At 49.0% G+C, this 16,341-nt stretch overlaps 1 protein-coding gene across 3 annotated transcripts in view; it reads right to left on the reverse strand.

The window, feature by feature from the left end:
- LARS2 (leucyl-tRNA synthetase 2, mitochondrial) overlaps window positions 1–16,341 on the reverse strand; it is a 101,436-nt gene that overhangs the window by 19,820 nt on the left and 65,275 nt on the right. For all 3 annotated transcript variants that reach the window (XM_036333090.1, XM_036333087.1, XM_036333088.1), the window contains 4 exons: window positions 14,915–15,030; window positions 12,911–13,194; window positions 11,138–11,236; window positions 7,367–7,504 (listed from right to left, as the gene is read on the reverse strand). In XM_036333090.1, the coding sequence (XP_036188983.1) occupies window positions 7,367–7,504; window positions 11,138–11,236; window positions 12,911–13,194; window positions 14,915–15,030 (637 nt within the window). The remainder of the gene's footprint in view (window positions 1–7,366; window positions 7,505–11,137; window positions 11,237–12,910; window positions 13,195–14,914; window positions 15,031–16,341) is intronic.

Consider the following 16,341-nt stretch of genomic DNA (forward strand, 5'->3'; position numbering starts at 1 on the left):
TCCCCGGCTGCCTCAGACTGAGCATCGAATTCTTCTTAGTACCACCTTCTCAGAAAGCAGAGTCACCATGTGAATTTATGATTTTTATCCAACAGGTGTCTACTGGGTGCCTCCTATGTGTCTGGTGCTGAGCCAGGCCCTGGGGATGTCCTGGTGGGCAAAGCCCCCCGCCCTCAGGGAGCCAGCCCTTGGCTCTCTCTGGACCAAACCACTGCCCGAGCACCCTGAGAGCTGGGGGCAGGGGGAGGGGGGCGGGGGGCTTTTGCAGGGAGAGGTGCACTGATAGATTTCAAACTGTCCACTTCAAGCTCAAAGGAGGAGCAGCAGGAACAAGGGAATGAGAGTGGAAGAGAACCCCGAATGTTGGCAAGGAATTTCAGTGGGGAAGGTGCTCCCCAGCTCCTGAAACTGCTCATTCCCGTGATCCCCACCCTGACTCTTCCAGGGCCCCAGGGGGGCTCCACAGGCCTATGGGTATCTGGTTCTCATTTTCTTGGCTGAAGCCAGCCACATCCGCCCCCATGTGCAGTTTAGCTCTAAATGAGGACTCACACTTATTTATTCAACACACATCTGAGCAACAACTGGGTGCAGAGCACTCTGCAATTAATCAGAAAGCTCACAGCAAAACGGGCGCCCGAGACGTGCTCATAAATAACACTTGACACCTTCAGGAGGGCACCAGGTGAGATGCGAGGGGCACAGTGCCCGGGGGTGAGGGTCAAGGGGACGTCAAGGGCCCTGCTGGACCTGGAACAGTCCTGCTGCAGTAGAGATCACACCACACTGCCAAGTTCATTATCAAGATGCACGCCTGGCGTAAGGCACTTCCCATTGTTTGTGCGTTCATTCACTCATTCATCACAGTGGCTGTGGACTGGGGGGGGGAGGGGGTGTTTAAAAGAAAGCGAAAAGCCTGGGACTCTACACCACCAACAAAGCCCTCTGACTGGGGACCGTCCAGAGTGGGGGCGGCATGCGGGGCGCTGCCTTGAGGACGGCCCTCCACGGCTTCATGTCATGAATACACATTTGTGCTCCTTGTTCTGAGCGGGCTTCCTCCTTGCTCCTTTCACACCACCGCTGGGGGTGGGCTGCGTTGCTTGCACTGCAGCTCAGCTGGGGGCATGCAGAATGGTGCATCTTCGTGCTTCCTCGACCGTCTGGACTGCACTAACTCAGAAATTACAGCTGTACCTGCTGGTCATTGAAGGCCCCTTTATCCCACTAAGAAAGGAAGGGAGGGAGGAGAGAAGGAGGGAAGGAAGGAAAGGGAGGGAGGGAGTTGCTAATTAATAAAAGAAACAAGGAATTCAGAGCATAGATCGATAGGCTCTTTTAAACACCCTTATGCAAATCATTGCGTGCAAGGAATATGCTAAGCAAGATGTGGCTAAGAGGATCCCAGGGCTCATGAGGGCCCTAAGCAGTCCCTGTGGATGGCACTGACCTACTTAGAAAGCCCTAGAGGGTCTGCTGCCCACCCTTCGGACCAGGTCTGGTGGCTAGCCTGGAGATCTTGGAAAAAGAAAACAGGAAGCCATGGATCTCTGAAAACATTTCCAGCTTAGATTTTCCAGACTGAATTCACCTCCGCCTTGGACCATTATGTTCACAGCATTAGCCAGTTTCGAAGCCTGAAGCCATGGCTCATTCTCAAAACATTACCATTTCTGTTTCCTAGCAGCCAGCCAATAGCGCACAGGGAGACCTTGCTAATACAGGGAGACCCAAGCGAAGCTTCTCTTCTATTCCCTCCCCTCCCTTCTCCCAGGAGCCGGCTCTGGTGTGGTCAGAGGAGCAGGAGAGAGCTCCTGGGGTCAGCAGAGGCTGCTAACAGGGGAGCAGCGAACTGTGACCTCCTGGTTCCTGGGTCGATGCTCAACCACTTAGCCACACCATCCGGGCCTCAAATATAGTTTTAACCCACGGAGAAGAAGTCATGAAAGCAGCCAGGCCCTGTCCTATACCTTAAAACAGGTAGCCATCGAATGAGTCACTGATTCAGTTACTTCCACAAAGAGCTGCTCTGAAGCTGGAGCAGCGTGCCCTGCCGTGAGGAGCCAGAAGTCACTTACAGCCTTTCTGTCTAGACCCGCGTGGGACAGGAGTGCTTCCCCTGCTGCACTGGGCCTTTGTACTTGACCTCCATCCGATTCTCCCTACCCCAAGGAGAGCCCGTCCTTTGAAGAACATACACTTGTATCTGTTTATGTCAAGGGGTTCAACTTGATTGATTTAAACCAGGGGTGGGGAACCTCCGACCCGCAGGCTGTACAAGGCCTGCGGAATCATTCGGTCTGGCCCTGCCAAGGCTCTAGGGGTGAGTTAATTAAATGTTTGACCCAATATAGCAGGCTAATTGTTTGTTTTGTTTTGTCTTTGTTCATCTTCAACCGAGGAGATTTTCAAATTGATTTTTAGAGAGAGGGGAAGGGAGGGGGAGAGACAGAGAGAAAAACATCGATGTGAGATAGCTACATCGATTGCTTGCCTCCCGCACGCACCACGACCAGGGCCAGGGACTGAGCCTAACAGGCAGTTTTTAAGTTGATAATTTTGTATGGCTCTCAAATGATGTTATAAATATTCAAATGGCTCTTGGCAGAACAAAAGTCCCCCACCCTGAAAACGAATAGTCTCCAAGAGTGCACACCACCCGCTGGTGACAGAAGCAGGATCCGATGGGCATCCTCAGGGGTGATCTTTATCCAGCGAGGTACAGAGGTTTCCATAGAGAAGGAGTCAGAAAGGCAAGGCAGAATCACAAATCCTACCACCCCCGGTTCAAACACGTGAACTCACTTATTACCCGCGGATTAAAGCTGTCAACGTGTTTCGTTCCTGACACGGATCAGTTTATTTTTACTCGCAAAGCTCTCTGGGTCTAATGAGAAGAAAATTATTTTATGTATTTAATTTGTCCTGAATTAGTTTTCTGTACAGTAGATTTCCCATCCGTGTGGGCATGCACAGACCGAGGGAGCAAGTCTGAGCGCTCCATGCGCTGCTTGTTAATGAAACTGACTGCCGTCTGCACCACGGAGGTTTTAAAAGTAACATTTTTTTGCTTTTAAAAATGTAAAAACACAAATCCTTTGACCCAGCACTCCCCAGTGTTAGGACTTGAACCTGCAGACAGGATTCCAAACACCTGCCAAGAGTATCGGTACAGAGTCATCAGACTTTTTAATTTTTTTGTAACAGCAACTGAACACATAGATGACTGCTTAAATAAATTATGGCATATCCTTATGGTGGGACACTACGAATAAGTTAAAAAGAACAGAATATATATATTTAATCCTCATCTGAGGATATTTTTCCATTGCTTTTTAGAGAGAGTGGAAGAGAGAGTGAAAGACAGAGAGAAACATCGATGTGAAAGAAACACATCGATTGGTTGCCTCCTGCACGAGCCCCGATGAGAGCCAGGGCCAGGGAGGAGCCAGCAACCAAGGTACGTGCCCTTGACTGGAATTGAACCCAGGACCCTTTGGTCTGCAGGCCGATGCCTTATCCACTGAGCCAAACCAGCTAGGGTAGAGCAGAAGATTTTTATGTGCCGACATGGAAAGATCACTACGTTATATTATTGAATCAAAAAAAGCAAAAGATATACAAATAATATATGTAACATGTCAAAATGCATATATCAATAGGAACACAGAGCTATGCAAATTTTTTGAGGGGAAGAAATCAAAACACTGTTAGCAAGTTGAGGAGAAGTGTGCAGGGTGGGGTGCAGGGAGGACATTTCAATGTTCTCTTTCTGTGTAGCTAAAACATTTTAATCTTAGACATGTATAATTACTTTCTATTGTTAGTCAGGGTTATCTGGCTGGGGAGATAATCAGACATTTTCCTATTTTTCTTTGCAATTAAAAAACAGACTAAAGGCCCTGGCCAGGTAGCTCAGTTGGTTAGAGTGTTGTCCCAATAAGCCAAGGTTGCAGGCTCGAACCCTGCTCAGAGCACATACAAGAATCAACCAATGAATGCATACATAAGTGGAAAAACAAGTTGATCTCTCTCTCTCTCTCTCTCTCTCTCTCAAATCAATAAATAAAAAATTTAAAAATATTCTAAAAGATGTTGCATTAAAAAAAGGACAAATGAAACATGTAAAACATGGTCATCGAGCTGGCAAACTCACAAAAGAGAACTCATAGTTGGACCTTCACTAAAGAACACAAGAGCTATTCTAAAGCATGTGATTTGAAAAAAAGGGACATGACTTCAGATGTTAAGATCAGAGATGCAAGAAGGAAGAGTGAGAAAAGATATAGCAATTCCAACCACATTCCCATAGATACTTCTGTGGATCTGAGAAGCTGAATCTGAAATATACACGGAAGAGCAAAGGTCCAAGCACGGCTAAGATACTCCCAGAGAAAAAGAATAAAGTAGGAGGACTTCCCTTACTGAATATTAAGACTTATAAAATTAAAATAAATCCAGTAAATAACTAGCACAGCAAAAACCAAATAAACCAATGGAAGGAATAAAGATCCTATAATAGGCCCTTGCATATATATGAAAACTTGATTTATGAGGGAGAGGACTCTACTGATCAGGGGGGAAATGGATGCTACTGAGACACTAAAAGCAATGAAAGGTTATTAAAATTTACTACATTCAATTATGAGTTTTTGTTCATCAAAAGACATAAAAATAAGGCAAGCTAAGGACTGGGAAAAAATACTTGCAATTCCTACAGCTGAAAAAGCATTAGCATCCAGAATAACTCAAGAATTTCTACAAACGCCCTGGCTGGCTTGGCTCAGTGGATAGAGCGTCAGCCTGTGGACTGAAGGGTCCCAGGTTCGATTCCGGCCAAGGGCACATGCCTGGGTTGTGGGCTTGATCCCCAGTGGGGGGTGTGCAGGAGGCAGCTGATCAATGATTCTCTCTCATCATGGATGTTTCTCTCTCTCTCTCTCCTCCCTTCCTCTCTGAAATCAATAAATATATATTTTTTAAAAAGAATTCCTACAAACAATAGAACACTACCCAGAAGAAATATGGGCAGCCGGGCCAGCGTGGCTCAGTGGTTGAGCATCGACCTGTGAACAGGAGGTCACAGTTCCATCTGATCAGGGCACATGACCAGTTTGCGGGCTCAATCCCCAGTAGAGGGCGTGCAGGAGGCAGCGATCGATGATTCTCACTCATTGTTGATGTTTCTATCTCTCTCTCCCTTCCTCTCTGAAATCAATAAAAGTATATTAAAAAAAGAAATACGAGCAAAGGACACAATCAAGGATCCACTGTAAGAGGAAACACAGAGGACCATAAACATTAAAAACATGCCAAACTTCAGTAAGTCAGCAGTGTTGCTAACGCAAATCTAACTCACAGAGCAATCCATCCTACAACCACCAGCTTTTCAAAATGTAAAGCTGTTGTCATGATGAAGACATAGACAGAGCAACAGGAGCCCTCACCTCTGCTGTGAGAGGGTGGGTTTATGTAACCAACATGGTGCTCCTGAGTCAAGCTGAATATGTGCGAACCCCACAATCGGCAGCTCTACTCTTGGGGACACACCCCAGAGAACCACTGACACGTGGGGGTTTGGGTACATACACCGAGTTCTGCATTAGAACCCATTCCCTGTAACAGACACCACAGTGTGAGAGAGGAACGCTACAACTCTGTGCAGCAGAGTGGATGAACCCAGGAGTGTTGAGCAAGTAAAGCAGGACAGAGCGCCTGAAATAAAATCCTACTCAAACACAGGAAAACTAAACAGTGCATATTGTTGAAATACACACACATGCACACACACACACGCACACACACACACAGAGGTGACACATTTATAAAGAAAAGTAAGAGAGTGAATAATTCAAGATTCAGGGCAGGGGTTTGCTGGGCGAGGGATGGTGGTGGAGGAAGAGGGATGTTTGGATTGGAGAGGGCACCCCGGGGACTCCAAGGAACCTCTCACACTGTTTCTTAAACTGAGAAGGGGGTGCATGGCACTTCATTGTATGCTTTAAGTTGTGTAGTACATTAAATACATGTAATATATATGATATACTTCATGGGAAAAAGCACACGCACATCTTTCTGAACATCCTAGGGACTTGATCACAGGCCAACAGGAAGAGAATTTATCAATGGATGCCAGGAGCTGGTCCATCCTTGCTGTTTCAAGGGACCTGGCATATATGGCATACTGTTTTTAATATGTTTGCTCACCTTCTTGGCACTATGTGTTTTAACCAAGGTCACCTCTCTGAGAAAGGTTGTTTCCCCAGGTAGGGATTTTCCCCTGAAGTTAGGGAGGGAATAAAACCCCTTAACTAAGTGCCAGGCGGGTAATTAATCACTTTAACTACGAACAATCATGCTTAAGCTACATAATCTTTACTCCCTGGAATGGAGATAAGAAACGCCCTAACCTTTGGAATAGAGATTGATAGGATTGGAATCAACTGGTATAAATACAGATGTAACAAGACAACAGTACACAGAACCTAGACACAGAACGTACACAGAACCTAGAGACAGAAGAACTTCGCTGGAGAGAACATGGCAAAAGATCCTGGACAGAAACTGGCCACAGAACCTAGAGACAGAACCTAGCGAGAGAACATGGCAAAAGATCCTGGACAGAAACTGGCCTCAGAACCTAGAGACAGAACCTAGCGAGAGAACATGGCAAAAGATACTGGACTGAACCTGACTACAGAAATTGGCAAGAGAACCTGACTAGAACCTGGTGACTGAACCTGGCTGGAGAACCTGGACAGAACCTGGCTGGAGAACCTACAGAACCTGGCAATAGAACCAGGCAAGAGAACCCAACCATGCTGATCAACTGAACACTGCCTCTGTGTCATTCCTTCTTCGCCGACTCCGTCCACACCTTTGGGGACCCCTGGACCTGCTGGGGTGGGACGCCAGCAAATGGATTTACAATGTGATTCCCTAGCCTTTAATCCGTTATATATTTTTATCAGAGTGATATAGTGAGGTAGGATTCAGTCCAGCTTGGAAACAGAGCTTGTACCAAGGGGCCAGAAGATAAATATGACTGAACATGAGAAGCGAAAAAAAGCTGTAGTGAAACATCATAAACCGCTCTTCTCTGCCTCTCAAGTAAAAAATCTCAATTGCTTAACTCTGTCAGACAGAGAAGGGCTTAAGGCAAGATTTGATGGGAACATGCGGTACCACCTCCTACAACAATTAAGCAACAGAAACGCACTTCCAATGGTTCAGGCTGACCTTGAACACTAAAATAGACTCGAAAAACAGAATTCTTCTGAGACATTTACTGGCTTCAGTACGGATGCCTGCTTTAAGTTGCTGTTCATGGTGCTGAATTCTTTTGCAAAGCGGCCTCACTGCTCACCTGTGCTTGACCATTTTTTGATCGTGGCAGAAATGACTGAAGAATCTTGCATAGAACAAGTGCATGACGGCGTGCTCTTTCCCCCCAATGTACAGATCCACGGGCATCCAGTAGTCCGCCAGCGCTGGGCTGAAAGGACTGGAAGAAAGAGAAATGGTCTTTTTTTAAAAACCTGCTTGGCCACAGTTGCATAAATAAGACAGATGGGCTGTAATTTGCATATGCCCTGAAATAAATTATGTCAGAGAAAAACACTGATTTCCTTTTAAAAATATAATAAGAGAGCCCGGCTGGCAATGCTCAATGGTTGAGCGTGGAGGTCACTGTTCAATTCCCATCAGGGCACATGCCCGGGTGGCAGGCTCGATCCCCAGTGTAGAGCACGCAGGAGGCAGCCAATCAATGAGTCTCTCTCTTCACTGATGTTTCTATCTCTCTCTCCCTCTCCCTTCCTCTCTGAAATCAATAAAAAGTAAATAAATACATATACATATATATAAAGAGAAAACCTTATATAACAAAGGAGAAAAAAGTCAGATCAGTGTTCATTTGTAAAATTTATAAAAATTGTTTCAGAAGCCATTACGGACATATTTTAACAAATGCAATTTTCATATAAAATGAGGACAAGAGGAAAATATACAAGCAAAAAAGGAGGGTATTTCTGTATAATGCATATTTGAATATCTAAATTTATTTTAATTTTTATTATGATAGATAATTGAGATTTTTAAGTTCTTACCAACAGGGGGCAATGTAGCATTTACAATGGAGATTACCATACAGACACTAAATGTTCATTTTAAAACAGAAATTCAGTCTTTTTTTTTTTTTTTAATTTCTTTATTGGTTAAGGTATTACAAATGTGTCCTCATTTCCCATTAACTCCCCCGCACTGCCCCCCCCCCCCATGCTCTCATCCCCCTGTTGTCCATGTCCATTGGTTTGGCTTATATGCATGCATACAATGCATACAAGTCCTTTGGTTGATCTCTCCCCCTTACCCCCTCCCTCCCCTACTTTCCCTCTGGGGATTTATAGTCTGATCGCTGTTTCTCTGTCTTTGGATCTGTCCCTGTTCATCAGTCTATGTTGTTCTCTATATTCCACAAATGAGTGAGATCATGTGGTATTCAGTCTTATTTTTTAAATGCAGACAGCAAGAGCTTGTATTTGACTCCTGAATGCAATGAGCAAACTTAGGGTACCTGTCAGAAAAGAGCCCACAACTCCCTGTCACCTAACTGGGTCTTTAGTCCACAGAGATCCTAAAAGGAAGGCTTCCTCAGACTCTCGGTCCTCAGGTATGCTGGCAGGGGTGGGGGATGGGGTGGGGGGGCGGGGGGGAGTTGGGGGAGAGGCAGGGAGAGAGCCACTTCCTATGATGACTCTTGGAGGTGTGTGTGTGTGAGTGAGTGTGCAGAGGTATGTGAGTGTGCAGAGGTGTGTGTGTGTGTGTCTGTGTGTTTGTGTGTGTGTGCGCAGAGGGGTGTGTGTGTGTGTGTGTGTGAGCAGGTGTGTGTATGTGTGCAGAGGTGTGTGTGTATGCAGAGGTGGGTGTGTGAGAGTGTGCAGAGATGTGTGTGTGCAGAGGTGTGTGTGTGCACATGTGTTGGGGGGCAGTGCTGGCTGGGGACAGACCTCTTCATTCCCAGGGACTGCCCTCACAGAGGCCATCAGTGCAGCACACAGCATACTTCTGCCTTTGCAGGAGGTGTACTCCATGATTTCAAGCATCTGAGTTCTCTCCCCCACGCCTCTCCCCGCAGCATGGGCTCGGCTGGCGCTGGCCCCTGTTGCTAAGCAGGTGAGCCTGTCCAACCACCACGCGTTAGCATCTTACTGCAGCCTGGTCTCTCCTCCGGTCACTCTGCCAGAATTCTAGTAACATTTAAAAAAATGTTTTTCTTTGTGAAAAATGGTTCCCCAGAGAAATCCAACTGCTGATCCAGGTGATAGACGAGAAAGGGAAGTCGGGATGGTACTGAGCCCCAAATGAGTTTGAGATCAACTAAGGACTGAGGTGCTGAAAGCAGCTACAGCTCGGATCTGCGATCTGCCCGAAACCACCAAGTGAGGCCGAAGCCGGTGCTGAAATGAGCGGCCGACTTTGGGAAGGAAATGCCGAGCTCCTGGTATCCCGGATGGGGGCTGTGAAGGCCCAGGACTGCCTCTCCGGCAGGAGGGTCCCACCGCTGTCATCTAGAGTCTCCTTCATCTGTGAGAAGCTGCTCCCTGCAGCTCTGAGAGGTGCACAGCCTGCGTTCCGCATCAGCCGGCTGTTACTTGGTGGACGCACCACAGCGCCTTCTAGAAGGAAGACCCAGGAGAGGGCCCCTCAGTGGGGGAGCTGGGGCCACCCTGGTGGTTCCCAGCCTCAGCAGTTACCCCGCACCCTTTCTGTTTTTGCTGGTTTCTGTTCACTCGGGGTCCCCCTCACCTGGCCTGAATCAAAGCCAGAATCGCAATACTGTCAGGTGGGGCGGGGAGTGAAGGGGCACCCGTCTCACTGGAATATTATAAAAAGGGGCCTTTTTATACATGGGCTACGGGTTTCGGAGTCATTGTTCTCCTGCAGACAAGAGCGAGCTGGCAAGGCCTCTGAGCACAGTTTTTTTGTAGTTTTTCCTGTGCTCTGCGATTGCTTTCTTTTGTTTTCATTCTCTCTCTACTTATCTACCTCCTGCACTCTTTCCCTCATTTATCTGTTTTTTCAAGGGAACACAGGCACACAGACAAAAACCAAACAGCCCCGAAGGGTTTGACATTCAGAGCAGTGCTCTCCGGCCCCATCCCTTCACTGACCCCTTCTCCCCGCACACCCGCCCATTCCTCAGCCACGTTTGCTCCTCTTAGCTGTTTCTTCTGGCAATTATTAAAACTATGTGCATACTCTTCGTTGATTTATCAGTTTTAAATTTTAATCGTTGACAGTGTGTGATAAGAGATGGTGTTTCTTAGCTCTCATACACCCTCCCTCCTACCCTCCCTGCATAGTTCCATCATTATTTTCAGTCGAGTAAATGAGATTAGAGCTTTATAATCGCATAAATGCAGGCCAGTGCGGGGCCAAGGGGGCATGCCTCCAGCACTTCCTTCCTTCCCCTGTGCTTTATCTTTCCTGTATTTGGGACTAACTTGGCCACGAATAATCTAATTCAATCATCTAACAGGCTCCCTTGACAAAATCTGCTTCAAGGAGCAGAGTGCCCAACAGCTCCCACAGTTCCATCTGTAAATCCACTCAGGCCCGGCTGGCGTGGCTCAGTGGCTAAGTGTGGACCTATGAACCAGGAGGTCACAGTTCGATTCCCGCTTAGGACTCATGTACAGGTTGCAGGCTTGATCCCAGGTGTGGGGTGTGCAGGAGGCAGCCAATCAATGATTCTCTCTCATCACTGATGTTTCTATCTCTTTCTCCCTCTCCCTTCCTCTCTGAAATCAATAAAAAAATATACGTTAAAAAAAATAAATCCACTTGGTGTCCATGCTATGCCATGACACTCCAATGGGCAAGCTTTGCACGAGGCATCCTGTTGGCCTGGCTGAGACCTCCTCAGAGCTGCACTGTGGTCTGAGGCTCTTCCTACCTGTCTCCTACTTCCCTGGGTCCCTTCGAAGGGCGAAGGGCGCTCCCTGCGACTTCTGCTCCTTCGCCCTTCACTCCTCATAGGCACTTCCCCCAAGCCGTGTCTTGCACATCTAATCCATGTGGCTGTGCTTCTGGAAGACCCTGAGGTGGACACGTGCGAGAGTCGGGCAGGGCTCACCTGTGCGTGTTCTGAGGGTCGGTGTATCTGAAGTAGTACCAGGCGGAATCCACAAAGGTGTCCATCGTGTCTGTCTCTCTCTTGGCTGCGCCCCTGCACCTAGGAAATAAATGAAGTCCGTCCATTGGTTTCTTTAAATATTAATGCAGTGCTCCTCCAGCTTTGAGAAAGCTGTGGTAATGAGGAGGAATGTGAAATGCCCTAAGGATAATGCACATCAGGGAAGGACCATTCTGAGAAAGCTCTTTCGTGTTTTAAAGAAGTTCTTGGAATAAGAACTTCAGTCTTTAACAATTAAAAGCCTTATTCTCCACTTCTCCAATGGAACCTGGTAGAAAATCTAACAACCTAAAGGGACAAGACAAGAATAAGTGTCTTTCTTGCGCATTAACTTCTATCTCAGGCGTGTCAACACTGCCTCTAGCCAAGCCTCCTTTATGATGCTTCAGAGGCGAATCAATTCACGAAGAGAAGTTGAAAACCAAATGCAGCCAGACGCTGCACCGGAAAATGAACTTTCTTAAAAACATTTGCTGTAGGGGGCAGGGGGCAGAAGCCCACTGGGTGACCCTGGTAGATAAATCACCTTGGAGCCCGAAGGCAGAGACCGCCGCAGCCCCCTCAAACCAGCTGGCAAGAAGCAGCCATGAGCGCCTCCTCCTAGCTGTGCAACAAGTGGTCGAGGGGGGAGCCTGAAGTCAGCCCTGGGTGCGGGTGCCTACACCACAGAATCCGCAGCCCTGCAAACCGGAAGCCCCTCCAGAGGGCTACTTAGTACACATTTATCCACATCCGCTGCCTAAACACGGGCTCCTAACAGGAGGGTGAAGACAGACCTGCTGTTCAAGAAAATCAATGCAGACACTGGTGAGTGAGGGCTGAAAAGAAAAAGCAACCCTCGCCCTGGGGATGAAGATGCCGGGACAGAGGTTCCGCCAGGGCCCAGCTGCTGAGCCAACAGTGAAACACGGCCCCAGGGCGCTGAGCCTGGGGAGTGAAGGAACTGGTGCCAAAGCCACATCTTCTAGGGACCCAGGAGAGGGTGCCCTTAGTCCGCCTCGCCTAGGAGGGGCTCAGCTCCCTTGAGGACCCACTAGGCCTGGACCAGCTATGGATCGGGTGAGTCAGCTGTTAACAGTGAAAAGCCACAGGGAAGGGGGAGGACACGGCCCAGACTCCACACTCTCCCTTTTGAGGCACAGAAACAGGGCCAACCATCCCTCCGATGCTGCCGTGGGCAGTCTATGTCCTTGGGGGTTCTTGGAGGACAAGGAAAGGCATGAGGAGCCCTAGGAAGAAACGATAAAACTTCTGCTAATTTGGCATGCAAGGGCTCGAGTCTGTTTTTAATCTTTAAATAAAAGAAGGGTTGCATTCATATCTCCCACCTGTGAAGCAGTTCATACCGGCTTTACAAATATTACCCTATTACCGAGGGAAATAGCCACTCCCACCTCCCACTTGTTAAATGGAAGTGGCTGAGCAGAGACAGGAGCCTCAGATATCGGGGTGTCTCTCGGGGGACCCCCCCAGGGACCTCCTGCCTTTTATTCAGGAGGCTCCCGCTGAGAACAGTGGTGGCCCCTGCGGGTAGGAGCTTATAGAGACCCCGGGAATCCTGCTTCCCACCACCCCAAAAGACCTACGGTATTCTACCAGCCCAGTGGGAGTCCCAGAAGGGAGCAGAGTTAGCCCCAGAGAAAAGGGAGTCTGAAACCCCAGCAGGGCGCTAGCGGCCATAGTCAGTCTCAGCTGGGGGACGTGGTTGCTTACCTGGGGCAGGGGCAGTTCACCCACTCCGACGCCGTGGCCAGTGGGGAGCCTCCCTTGCCAGTGAAAGATGTGATACTGGGCAAGGTCACGGGCAGGTCCTCCAGCGGCACAGGCACGGGGCCACAGGCCGGGCAGTGGACCATGGGGATGGGCGTGCCCCAGTACCGCTGCCTGGAGATCAGCCAGTCCTTCAGTTTACCACTCGTCACGTCTCCACCCACTCCCTTCCTCCGGGCTTTCTCAGTCAGGGCGAGAAACGCATCCTGCCGGCTCATACCTGTGAACTGAGAGGGAAAAATGGGATCCGTTTCTCCCTGCTCAAGAACAAGCATCATGCCCGACTGGCATGGCTCAGTGGTTGAGTGTTGAGCTATGAACCAGGAGGTCACAGTTCGAATTCCTGGTCAGAGCACATGCCTGGGATGGGGGCTTGATCCCCAGTGTGGGGCGTGCAGGAGGCAGCCGATCAGTGATTCTCTCTCATCATTGATGTTTCTCTCTCTCCCTCTCCCTTCCTCTCTGAAATGAACACACACACACACACACCAGTATATATATGAAGAACAAGCGCCACCCGTGCCACCACCAGGACTGCCGGGTTTCTGTGGGCTCTGTGCACTGTGACCTTTGTGAGCCCAGGTGCCTTTGCCCTTGTGGGCCCCTCCCTCCCAAAGATCATACCAAAAAATTATATTTTATGACTGTGTGGAATAAAAATAAATATAATTTTTACCCTAAAAGTTCACTTTTTTCTTCTGATTTTAAAAGAAAACCTTTGGGGGGCCCTAGGCTGCATCCACGGGGCCATCTGATGGGTAAGTGGCCCTGGCCCCGGGCCTCCCCGGGCACCCCCTGCCGAGATCATCACACACCAGCACGCAGCTGCCGGTCAAGAACGGCATCACGTGCTTTTGTAATGACTGCTCCTCTGTTGGGGGAAAAGGCAGTCAGAAGAGAAAAATGCAGCATTGCCCCAAAGCAGGAGTGCAGCCAAGCAGGGAAGGGATGGGCCCAGCTTGGAGAACCAGAAGCACCTTTTGTACCTAAACGTTTCCATTTTGTAGACACAGGGCAGAGCCCAGACAGCAGAAAAGAGGAACTCTCTTTCACCTGACGTCTTTGAGAGAAGGAAAGGAATGAGGAGAACCGGTCCTGTGGGTGCCCTGGAACCGGATAGGGCTGTGCTCGGCACTGGGGGCACCCAGGTAGGTCCCATCTGTCTGCCCTCGAACAGCTCACAGTCACAAGGCAAAGGAATAAGGGAGTACAGCCATGTTGGTCAAGGGCAGCTACTTCCAGGAAGGGCCGGAAGTGTCCCCTGGAGTACAGAGCTCTCCCCCAGGACCCAGTCCACTCTGGGAGGCATCCTCCATGTCTCCTACTCCCACTCCACTGTCCTACATGACTGGGGTGCACATGCTCAGAAAGTCTACCTTCCTCCCCGGCCGGGTGGCTCAGCTGGTTAGAGCATCCTACTGACATGCCACGGCTGTGGGTTTGATCCCTGGTCAGGGCACATACAAGAAGCAACCAATGAATGCACAAATAAATGGAACAACAAAGTGATGTTTCTCTCTCTCTCTCTCTCTCTCTCTCTCTCTCTCTCCCCCCTTCCTCTCTCTCTGTCTAAAAACAAACAAAAAAAGAAAGTCTATCTCCACGCATCACTGTTTTTACATTCCAGAAGCTCATGAGCAAAAGCAATTTCCTGGAAGAGGTCATTTTTTTTCACGCAGCACAGTCCCGACATGAAGCCTCCTTACTGTGATAACCATACTATTGTAGAACTGGGTTCGACTCAGAGTAGATAAACCTCTAGACCTTGAAAAAGAATATCATTTTGTTTTCACAGCTTAAGAAAGGAGGCTGCAATGCAAGACTGTTGGTGTGGGGACGAGTGAAGTGGCAGGCTGTACTTGGCACCAAAGGCAACTGTCGCCTCAGACTCATGTCAAGGTCACGAAGTTAGAAGTCAGTCCTCAGGCCCAGGCCACAGGCACCCACCTCAGCGGAGCCGCTCAGCCTCTCCGTGCCATCTGGCAGCGTCTCAATGACCTCGGAGTAGGAGAGGCCCAGGGTTTGGGCTGTGACGGCGTCCTCTGAGCTGGTGCAGGGAATGCCTGCGGAGAGGGGAAGAAAGGACACAAAACGTCTCCTTTGCAAATGCCCGAACCACAAAACAACCAACAGCACCGACACGACTTCAGCTTCTTCGGGGAGACGCTGCCTCTTTTCATTACAGAAGCTACAGAAGCTCCCACACTCGCTGGAGAAAGGGGCACCATCTTGGAGAAACCCACCGCCCTAGCAACCCGGCCACCATCTTGGTACTGTTTCCTTTAAGTCTTCTTCCTTTGCTTAGTTTCGTTTCAACAATAGTTGTAATTCTAAAATATACAACCTGGGCCTGGCCAGCGTGGCTCAGTGGTTGAGCGTCGACCTATGAACAGGAGGTCAGGCGGTATGATTCCCAGTCAGGCACATGCCCGGGTTGCGGGCTCCATCCCCAGTGGGAGGTGTGCAGGAGGCAGCCAATCGATGATTCCCTCTCATCACTGATGTTTCTTTTTTTTTAAAAAAATATATATATTTTACTGATTTTTTACAGAGAGGAAGGGAGAGGGATAGAGAGTTAGAAACCTGAGAGAGAAACATCGATCAGCTGCCTCCTGCACACCCCCCACTGGGGATGTGCCTGCAACCAAGGTACATGCCCTTGACCGGAATCGAACCTGGGACCTTTCAGTCCGCAGGCCAACACTGATGTTTCTATCTCTCTCTCCTTCTTCCTTCTTCTCTCTGAAGTAAATAAAAAATATACTTTAAAAATACACAACTTGGGGTGCTTTTTGCCACTGAAACAGTACGTCACAAGTCTGGGTGGAGGGGGGGGGCTCTTCGCTGAACCCTCTCGGTGACAGAGGACAGTGTGCTCTCAGAGAGGCAGGCTGACTCCTCCCGCTTTGCCCGGCACCTGGAGAAATTCACGCAGCCAGGAGCCGGAAGCTGGAACTGTTTTTTCATACTCCTCCGTTCCCAGAGGCAAGAGCACATTGTGAATAGACATTTATTCTTCAACCCACACACCCCTGAGGAGATGGAGTCGGCATGAGTTAATCACCCCTCCAGAGGGCCATGGCCTGCTGTTTGGGCATCAGAGGTTCATAAAAACAGGTATTTCAGCTGACTGTGGAGGGCCGGTGGGAGCAGCATCCCTGGCCTCTGCCAGCAGCACTGCCCCAGGTGTGACCAACAAAAATGTCCCTACAATTGCCAGGTGTCCCCTGGTGGCCAAATGTCCCCTGGCTGAGAACTCCTGCTGTAGGGACAACGGTCACAACTGCCAACATCCTCATGGGCCCAACACTTCTCGTAGCAAATGAGACAAAGCTACGGGAAACACACCAAACACTCAGGTCAGATTTCCAGAA

Source organism: Myotis myotis, unplaced genomic scaffold, assembly GCF_014108235.1.
Source record: "Myotis myotis isolate mMyoMyo1 unplaced genomic scaffold, mMyoMyo1.p scaffold_m19_p_13, whole genome shotgun sequence".
Lineage (NCBI taxonomy): Eukaryota > Metazoa > Chordata > Mammalia > Chiroptera > Vespertilionidae > Myotis > Myotis myotis.